At 57.0% G+C, this 10,245-nt stretch overlaps 1 protein-coding gene across 1 annotated transcript in view; it reads left to right on the top strand.

The window, feature by feature from the left end:
- Positions 1-9,637, top strand: part of JAKMIP1 (janus kinase and microtubule interacting protein 1) — a 119,385-nt gene extending 109,748 nt beyond the window's left edge. The window contains exons 20-22 of the mRNA XM_047091815.1: positions 3,529-3,594; positions 7,364-7,408; positions 8,590-9,637. Coding sequence (XP_046947771.1) covers positions 3,529-3,594; positions 7,364-7,408; positions 8,590-8,619 — 141 coding nt within the window. The 3' untranslated portion in view covers positions 8,620-9,637. The remainder of the gene's footprint in view (positions 1-3,528; positions 3,595-7,363; positions 7,409-8,589) is intronic.
- Positions 9,638-10,245: the final 608 nt, after the last annotated feature.

Genomic DNA, 10,245 nt, shown 5'->3' on the forward strand with positions numbered 1-10,245 from the left:
CTCAACGGTTATTTACCTGCCGAGCACCTATCATCTGCCAGGCACGGGTCCGGCTACTGGGGCCGGGGCAGTGAGCAATGTCGCTGCTTTCATGGAGAGCGTGTTCCTGTAATCCAGTGAGGGACACTCGCAGCACACATAAGTGCCAACGATGTCAGACAGGGTTAAGACGACACGAAAGGCCCTGTGCAGAGAGCAGCACGTACAAAGGCCCTGGGGTGGGAACAGGGCCACCATGCTTGAGGTCTATAAGCCAGAGTTTTCAAAAGTAGCACCCGCCGTATGTAGGATTTAAAAAAATCTGACCCGGTAGTTGTAATGAACATCGCCCAAACAGCAGTTTGTAGGGAATGCCCCAATTTGTAAGTCTTCAACCCAGTTTGGTAGATGGGGAAACAGAGGCCCAGCGGCCGAAACAGCTGGATAAAGGCCAGCCCCCAAGAACAGTGTGGCCCTTCCACTTGTGGCCACCTCTGAGTTCACGTCCAGTGCTCTGCTCTGCACATCGGACTAACTCCTTGAGTTTCCGGCTTGTTTTTTGCAATGGTCTGTTCTAATTTGATAGGGTCTTCAGACATTTGACATTAAAAAAAATAATAATACTGAAAAATCTGCATTTTTTTCCCCCAAAGAGAAAAGAGGGTTAAGGGCCTGAGCATTTCAAACATGCATCACAGTGATTTTTTTTTTTCCTTTCTAGGAACGTAAAATGCAGCGCGTTGGTTATATGCGGAAAGCTATGGGGTTAGGAGGACAGGCCCTTGGGTCAGACAGGTTTGGATTCAAATCCAGCCCCCACTTACAGTGTAACCCGAGCCTCAGTGTCATCCTCCCCTGTAGAATGGGGACAGTGAGAGCAGCATGTTGAGCTGGGGTCAGTGGAGAATTTATATGCAGTGCTGGGAAAAGTGTGTGCCACAAACTAAGAGCTCGACACATATTAGTTAATACCTGCCACACCTGACCTTCCCCACCCAGACGGCCTTTGCTATGAAGGGAGAAGGGAGAAGACAAACCTTGGCCTTGTAGAGTCACGCCTGGCAATGATAACAGGGAGCTTGAGAGTGGGGGGCCGAGGACCTGGGCCAGCTCTGCTGGGGACCCTGACACCTGAGGAGTGGGAAGGCGCTGTCCCCTACTTGAAGTCCCCCAGTTGTCCCTTTATCCTTGGACTAGAATCCAAGGCTGCGTGTGGCCTGGCCCTCTTGACTGTGTCCCCTCCCCACTGTGACCCGGGCTGGCACCTGCTGTGCCCTGCGAGGGACAGGCTTCTTCTGTCATACGGCTTCCATTCAGACGTACCCCCGAGAGCCGCCGGCCCCACAGCCCTGTGTAACTAGCTGCCCGCCCCGATTTATTCCCTTCCTGTCGCTTCTCACTACCTGACGGTCTCCCCCGTTGGCATATCGGCGCTGTGAGGCCAGGCACCTCTTCCTCAAAGCCCAGAAGTTCCTGAGGGATTTTCTCCAGTCCTTTGAAAGCTGTAGAGCACCACCCTCCCTCCACGAGGCGCGGTAGTGTACGAGGCCCTTCCCCCAGCCCCACCCCAGGGTCCCCGTTTCACCCTCGGGGGCTGGGGTCACTGTGCAGATGTTAGAGAAGAGGGTTCCGATTCAAGAGATCACGTGACTCCCTAACATCCACCAGCTGGAAAGCTTGGGGCGCAGGACCCAGGCCAGAGTCCAGCTGAGCTCTGTGTTCATTCTCGGGTGCTCTCTGCCTCCTCACCGTGCGAGGGGATCCTTGGGGGACGGTCACGGCCACGCTGAGGTCCACACGGCTTCCCTCAGGTGGAAGAGAATTAGAAATGCCCGGGTTTCCTGATCCTTGACAGGGTACCTACTCTGCGCCAACCCTGCTCTGAGCCCTTTGCTCAGATTCACTTGTTAGATCCTCAGACGCGGGCAAACTGTGACCCCCATCTACAGATCGGGAAACCAAGGCCCAGAGAGGTTGAATCACTTGCCCAAGGCCTCATCTCTGAGGACAAACCATCTTCTGTGTCTTCTCTGCTACCCGCGTGATCTTTCCCAGACCAGATTCTCATCCCTTCCCTGCTGGAAACCCATCACAGGCTCCCCATGACGCCCCCAAGTCTCTGAGCTCCTCAAGGGGACATTCCAGACCCTCCAAGCTCCGCCTCTGTCCCCCTCCCCCCCTCCCTCCCTGCGCACCCAGTTCCCTCTGCTTGGGAGTCTGTCGAACCACTGTGAGTCCTGGGCTGGGCTCCGCCTGTTCCTGCCCCTCCAGCCCCACGGCTCAGTGCCCCCGCTGTTCTGCCCTCTGGGCTCCGGTGCACCTGCCGGGGGCACCCACGTAGGATAGCACCCCGCCCCCTTCCCTCCCCTGCCTGGTTTTCTCCGTGATGTTTGTGTTCATTCAGTGCCCCATCTCGGTACTCGTATCAATGCTTCTGTCTGAACCCTGATTGGACCACGAACTCCTTAGGGCCCCGGGCATAGTGTCCGTAGAGGTGGTTCTCAAAGTGGGTCCCCAGACAAGCAGCATCTGCATCACTCAGGAACTTGCTGGAGACGCAGCTTCTCAGGATCGGCCCCCAGAAACTGAGCTGGAAACCGGTGGGGGCACAGCGATCCGCAAGCCCTCAGAAGGCTTCCCCAGGCCTGGCTAAGGGTCCCTGGAGGCCACATGCTTACTTAGACTGACCTGAATCACCCGCCCTCCAGCCTGAGCACTTTCTCTCCAGGACTGAGTTCTCCATCTCCGTTCAGGCTCGGCAAGGCTGCAACCAGCTGGGCCGTGGTCAGGGTACCAGCACTTGAGGGGTGACCGTTGGGCATGTGACGATCTGGAAAAGGTCGCACGCGTGGGACACCTGGGTGGGACACTGTGCGAAACTGGAAGGAATGGATTTGTAAACCACCGAGGGGGGCGGCGAGTGCCCCAAGGGGCATGAGGCGGGTGACCACCTGGTCCAGCTTCCCGGGACGGAGGGGTTTCCCGGGACCCCAGACTTTCAGGGGCAAAGCCAGGAATGTGCTAAGCAAGCCGGGCTGGTTGGTCATCCTTGAACCTGGTGCTAAGTGGGCTTCTAAGAGGCTGGGGTGCCTGTAGTAGGACGGCCCCTGCTTCCTCTGCCCCAGCTGCCCGGCTCCAGCTGATTAATCTTGCCAAGTGTATCGTTTCATGTCACTTCGAATCCGCAGTCTTTATGAGCCGGCGCAGGGCACCGCCTATCTCGGTCCAGGCGTGATGTTTGTTTTAAAGGGATCCCATCTTAAGAGTCCGCGCTGTATATGTCCAATTCCGAGCGCCTTCAAGAACAGGCAAAATCAATCTTCAGTGGAGGAGATCAGAGGCCCGAGGGACCCTCCTAAGTGCCGGGGCGCCCCTCTGTCTTGATTTGGGTGCTAGAGATACAGGTCTGCACCCGTAGAAAAGCCAGTCAAGCCTCCCCCTTGTGTTTGCGCGCTTCTCTGCTCGTGCACTACGCCATGATAAAAGTAAAGAATAAATCTTGAACCTGGAAAATTTACTTTTTCTGACGCATGAGGTAATGTGTTTCAGAGAATCCGAGAGCTGGAGGGTAAGCTGGAGGTCCAGAAGAAACACCTGAAGGAGCTTGAGGAGAAGGTAGGTGGGGCGCTCGGACCCTCTCCCCCCACCCCCAGGCTCCCTTCTGTGACGGGTCACCGTGGGGCCTTTTCCTTCTGGGCTCCAGTGTTACAATGCAAGAGGGTAGGCTGTTCCTCCCGCCTCCCTTCTCGGCCCCATGCCCCCCGCCGTGGGCACACCCACCAAAGAAGTAGCTCCTTCAAATGTTTTTCTAGGGAAGAAAAGTGCAGTTTGGGACCAAGTTAGTGTGTGTGGACGGAGTAGGGGGGATGCCTTCCCCTCCCCCCCCCCCCACAAAAGACCTTCCGCTGAACCCATCTGACACTAGTTCACTGGGAAGGACAAGGTGACCATCTCTGGATTGATAAGCCAGGTTGGGCTGACCGGGCTGGTGACGTCACCAGTGAGGACCTCGGTTACGTCCCGCGGGCGCCTTCCCCTTGGATGATTCCCGTGCGCCAAAACCAGGTCGTGTGTTCTTGGAAGTCTCTGCCCTCCCAGCGGGGAGCAAGGCTGGCCTGTCACATGTGGACACCGAGCCCCCCCACTTGTCTCTCTGGGTTGCTACCACTTGATGGGTGGGGAGACCGGGCCTGAGATAGATTCAGACGCCGGACCCCGATCCCACAGCTGGGAGGTGCCACAGCCACCCCTCAGCCCCTCCAGCAGCCCCCCCCCTTGCTGGTCTAGGCGGACAAGCAAGTGACACAACCATGTGTGTGGCATCTCTGTTGTGCCCTCACCACCTCCTGCACGTCTACCCGGTGACCACAGATTCCTTGAGCTCAGGGACCCCCTTGTATTCATCACTTCATCCGAGAGCGTTCTTACCATGGAATGGGGTATCCCCACACTTTTGCCAGATGAGTGACACACAAGTAGGGCAGAGCCTGTAATTGTGCACTGTGTGCCACAGAGGTAAGTCCACGCGTGGGAGCCACACAAAGGCTCCAGCCCCGTCCGGGGGTCGTCGGGGACGATGAGGAGGGGACCCCCATCTGAATCTCAAAGGCTCATGTGCAGTCACCCCGGAGAAGAGGAGGGAGAAAGGGCATCTGTGGGCTTCAGGTCTCTGAGGCGGGTCCTAGGAGAGAGGAAGCCAGCCCCCAACCCAACTCCCAACTGTGCGTGGACACAGTCACAGAAGTCACCGGAGAGCAGATTTCAGGGAGGATATGTAAAAAGGGGATGATGGCCCCTCTCTGTCCTGGAGGGAATCAAACACAGCGGGCCCAAGGAGACAGGACAGCTCTACAGATGCTAAGCCACTTTTAGAAACTTCCTCTCCTTTCCCTCAGGACAGGCGGACCCCCCTTCCTGTGTCCTCACTTCCCGCTCAGTGCCTCCGGCCCGCACAACCGGCGGTGTCCCCCGGGGGGCAGCAGAGGGTCGCGGCTGGAGGGGATTGGGGCCGTTCTCCTGCCAGAGCCCCAGGGAGCCCCTATGGGATTCTGATTTAAGCGCATTCCTAGTGTCTCCATCATCCGGATGTCCTCCTTGAGACCTCCTGGGGCTATGTTGAGGCCCCAAGGGGATCTTTTGTATGATTCGATCCAAGAACGTCCTGGGCGTAAGCTGGCTTTGCAGGCAGGTGCACCTTGGCACACTGGGGGATCTATCCCTCTGCTCCGGCCTGGGGGTTCTGATCTGCACTCCCCATCTTCTGTGGTTGTGAGGCTACCTGGGAGGGGGGATGTGAAGGTCTGAGCCCCAGGCCCCGACACCAGTCAGTGGGTCACCAGCGCTGGTTCTCCCGCTCAGCCCCCCAGCGTGGCTTTAGGACTCGAGTCGGCAAAATGGGTCACAGAGCAGGACCTGATGGCAAAAAGACTTAAAACGTGCCACCGTTGTTCTGCCGGTTAAAGTTTTAAAAGGTGGGATCGGCCCACGTAGAATAACGCCGGCTGCCTTTTTGATTAGGAGGAGTACTGGGCAATGTTTGGACCCCCCCCCCTTTCTGCCTCTTTTTTACTCTCTTCTCAAAGCAAATGTGTGCAGGTTGGTCTGTCTCCCTTGGTCCCAGAAAGGAGTCCCCGAGGCTGGCACACAGAGCAGGTGGACTCCTGGTCCGGCCAATAGGACAAGAAATGCCCAAACGTGCATGTGTGCGACGGGCACTCCTGGAAAGTGACTCCAGCCACGTTATCGGTGGCTCATGTCAGTGGCTAGGAACCCTTCCCAGCCACACCCCGCTGGGTGGTCCTGGCAGGCCCTTCTCCCTCCCTGGGCCTCAGTGTCCCTATGTAGAAAATGAGAGCTGGGAGGGGCGCCTGGGTGGCTCAGTCATTTGAGCCTCTGACTTCAGCTCAGGTCGTGATCTCACAGTCCTGAGTTCGAGCCCCGCATAGGGCTCACCGCTATCAGCGCAAAGCCCGCTTCGGATCCTCTGTCCCACCTCTCTGCCCCTCCCCTGCTTGCGCTCTCACAAAAATAAATAAACATTAAAAAAAGAAAGAAAGAAAATGAGAGCTGGGTGACTCCATAGGTCCCGTCCGGCTCCAGCTTCCAATGATTCTAAAACTTGTGTGAAACTTGGTGGCTGCCTGGTTGGATTTTAAATTTTCCAATAAATAATTTAGGGATGCGATTACCTTGCTTTTTTGGGGGGGGGGGAAAGAATGATTTTCAAAACCCCCAATGATGCTCCGATAGGTTCTACCTAATGAGCAGCATTCCTTCTTGAGCAAAACAGGTCATGAGTGAAGAAAGAGAAGTGTACTTTCAAAGTGACCTGAATAATTTTTCCTTTCCCTTGCCATCTGTTTTCGTGCTATTTTTTCCTTTTTGTTTTTTTTAATATTAGTTTATTTTTGAAGGAGAAAGAGAGAGAGAGTATGATCAGGGGGAAGGGGCAGAGAGAGGGGGAGACACAGAATCAGAAGCAGACTCCAGACTCTGAGCCGTCAGCACGGAGCCCGACGTGGGGGTCGAACCCACAAACCGCGAGATCGTGACGCGAGCCGAAGTCGGATGCTTAACCCACTGAGCCACCCAGGCGCCCTGTATTTTTTGTTTTCTTTTTTAAAGCAGACTCATTGAGGGGCGCCTGGGTGGCTCAGCCGGTTGAGCGTCCAACTTCGGCTCAGGTCATGATCTCGCGGTTTGTGGGTTCGAGCCCCGCGTCGGGCTCTGTGCTGACAGCTCGGAGCCTGGAGCCCGCTTCAGATTCTGTGTCTCCCTCTCTCTCTGCCCCTCCCCTGCTCATGCTCTGTCTCTCTCTGTCTTTCAAAAATGAATAAACATAAAAAACAATGAAAGCAGAGTCACTGAATGGCACAAAAGATTTTAAACGATGATCTCTTAGGAGACCGGGTGGGGATGGTGTTACGGGAGGGCTTCTGCATGTTGGCAGGTCAGTCTGGGTGACCTGTGACCCCAGGTGGAAACCCCTGATCCTTGTGGGCCCGCCATGTCCGGTGTTTGGTGGGAGCCACCGACCGTGACCATCGGAGGGTCCTTCCCTGTTTAGAAAGTGTCTTGGGGTGAAGAAAGCCACGTGTCCTCACCCAAAGCCACCCAGTCTGCCTGAATCAGCTGGGCGTTGGGGGGCACAGTTGGGGGGGGTGCCAAGGCCTTCCGGAGGGTGAGGTCCCAGTGAGGTCAGCTTCTGAAGCTCACTTCCTGTCCTCTTTCTGAACCCCACCCCGGTGTGTTAGTTCTTGTGAAATGTGTCTCTGAATCCCAAACCACATGTCTTACATCTTTCTTTCTTTTCTTTCCCCCCCCACCTCATTTTCTTTTGGTCTTATTTTATAGTTTTTGTTCCTTTTTTTGTTTTTCTCACTAGCATTCATTCTGTGGCCTTGATGACGTCAGTGAGCAAAGAACTCGGGTTGGTATCCTTTCAATTTCACTGCTAAAAAACAAACAAACAAACAAACAAAACACGATGGTTTTCTGAAAAGGCGAATTTCTCCCATTTCTGACCATCACATTCTTCCTTGGGCGATGAGGGCTCCGTGGAAGGTGGCCCGTGGCAGATTCCTCAGCTCTCTGGCTCCCTGGGGAAGGGGGGCCACCCGGGGGTCCCTGGCGAGTCCCATCCCCTGGGAGGGAGGTCAGGGGAGCTCTTTGTGGAGAAGGGACAATGGGACCTCATGGTTGCCCTGTTGTATCTCGTCTTTAGAAGGGGGGCGGCGGTTGTGGTTTTTTTCCAAAGCGCCTTTCTCTTTTGGCTTTGCCTTCTGGTGCTCTCTGTTGCCTGTGGACCAGACCATAGTGGGCTTCTGGGGTCGGGGGTCTTCAGGAGCAGGAGACTGATGGGCAAGTCCATGACCCGCATACAAAATACCCAGGAAGCCCGTGTGAAGAGCCCCAGCTCCCTGCCCCTCCCCTGCCTCTGCCTGGTTTTCACCCCTGCGGGGACCTTGCACGAGCCATCCGGGCAAGGGGTCCGGCTCTGCCCTGCGTGTCCCCAGGGCCCAGATCTCACCCGAGTGCCTGTGTGGGCGCCCATGTCCCTCCCCATTTTCTTCGTTCTTGAATGCCCCCTGGGTAGGGGGTCTGCCAGGGCCTCTAGGATCTGCCTCTGAATCTGGCCCAGGCCGAGAGCGCTGTGAGCTCTGGGGATGCCCGCAGGGCCCATCCGCTGCCCTGACCCCCAGGCTGAGCTCCCCTGCCAGGTCCTTCCCTGCCTGACGTTCTCATGGAAGCCCTGAGCCGCCCCCCTGCACGCCAGGGCTTTGCCTGGGACCTTCTGTGTCCCAGGGCCTAGGGCTCGGCACGTGGTCGATGTTCGTGCAGTGTTTGTGCAGTGAGTAAAGGAATGATCCCAGGTCGCGTCGGATGGGGAGTGGGAGTAGCCAGGGTGGTGGGGGGACGTGCTGGAGGACAGGCCATCCGAGTCCCGTTTCCTCCTCCCCTGCATTGTCGGCAGAGGTCCCTCAGTGGGCTCAGCTGGAGAGTTTAGGAGGGAAGTGGGGGCGGGGCGGGGGGCAGACAGGCCAGGGGCGTCTCCAAGCCTTTGAACCCTTGATCTTTGCATCGTTTCAAATTATTTTTTTAATCTTACAGGATAGAAAAAGAGCTTATGGAATACATTGAGTCCCTGCGGCATCCCCAACCCCACTCACACCAAAATCCAACAGCAAAGCAAGCTCCTTCAAGCCAGAGACTGAAAACAGAATTCACGTGTACTTGACGAGGAGGCCTTTTGATCTACGGCTGGGTCCTGGCTGGGCCGAGCTGTAGGAGCCCCGAAGACGCTGGGGGTTTTGTCAAGCTCGGGGCCACGTCCGAGCCCCCACTCTGGCACCATCAAAGCCCAAGGGGCAGAGACCTGAATACCAGGAAACTAAGTGCAATTACTAGAATCCAAGTCACTGGGGAGCCACTGCGCGGCCGGGGGCCAGGCCAGAGCCCTTGTCCCCGCACTGCATGCCTCCCCTGGACGCAGACTTCTGTACATATGTCTCCACGAACTGTGCTCCGTGTACCCGGAATCTGTCAGCCAAGTGACTTGCAAGTGTCCCTGTGATCTGAACCCGAAGTCAAGCCCCAGTCAGCAAAACCCTTCGAGAGTCCTGTGCAGCTGATCCAGCGGGTGGCCACCAGGGGGAGAGAGAGAGAGAGAGAGAGAGAGAGAGCGTGCGCGCAGGACTCTGACTAGGGGCAGGAGCCTTGCCCACTGTGGAGGGCGGATCCAAGGACCTCAGATGTCCAAGAAAGAAGCCACAGGCACCATCACTCTCCTGGATGGGACCCGGTGAAAGTCTCAGAGCATGACTGTCCCTGGAGCGAGGACAGAGAAGGTGGACGCCGTCCCCGACCACACCATGCCCCGCGCTGTCTCGCATCTTGGTTGTAATTTGCAAGACGCTGCCGAGGGAAGATGCCGGGAGGCGGAGTGTTCTGTGGAGCATCTGTGGGGGACGAGCCTCCCCCCGCATCGGTCTGACACCAGGGCGGCCCTCTCTCAGTTGTGGAGGAGGGAGCCCTTCCTGATCTTGGGGCCTCCGAATGGAACCTTCGAGCAGACGGAGCGCCCAGGACAGCCAAGGAGGCCAGGCAGCGGCTGCTGAGAGTCGGGCCCCGGAGGCAGAGCCCCCGAGGAGAGAAGTGACCTGGGGTGATGCTGTTCTTGTTGTTCTCGGTGGGGTGGGGGGGGGCGCGAGCATCTCCAGAAGCCCCTGCTCACGTGACTGTTCTCTCCAACACGTCTGGAAGGAAGATGTGCGGAATTAGAGTCGATGAAGGAAAACAGGAGGCGGTGCAGGGGAAGGAAGGGAGGAGCAGTAGCGGGGACGGGTCGGTCCCAAGGACGGGACGATTGGCTGCTCTGTGGTTGCTGGGCTGCGAGAGCGAGCCTGTGATTTCTAGTAAGAAGAGCTTTTGGAGGAGACAGAAGTGACTGAAATTCGGGCCGCGGAGGGGATCAGCGGGTGAGCGGAAGGTTCTCAGAAGGGCAGACCCGAGGACGGAGAAGGCGGTGACCGTGAGCGCAGCAGGGGCGCCCCGGCCCGGTGGGGAGGGATGTCCAAACCAAATCAAAGAACCGAGGGGGCTCTAAGCAAACACGCACAGGACAGCTGAGGAGAGACCATTCTCTTTTGAGCACCCGCCGCTCCAGCCCCCACGACTTACCACCGTTCGGCGACCGAACGTGCACGAACTGGTGTCTTCGCGTGAAGACAGGCATCTGAGCATCCCAGGGAGCGATGGGAGTGGGGA

The sequence above is a fragment of the Lynx rufus genome, unplaced genomic scaffold (assembly GCF_022079265.1).
Source record: "Lynx rufus isolate CCGP_SWC_20201006 ecotype Redwood Valley unplaced genomic scaffold, mLynRuf1.p SCAF_3, whole genome shotgun sequence".
NCBI lineage: Eukaryota > Metazoa > Chordata > Mammalia > Carnivora > Felidae > Lynx > Lynx rufus.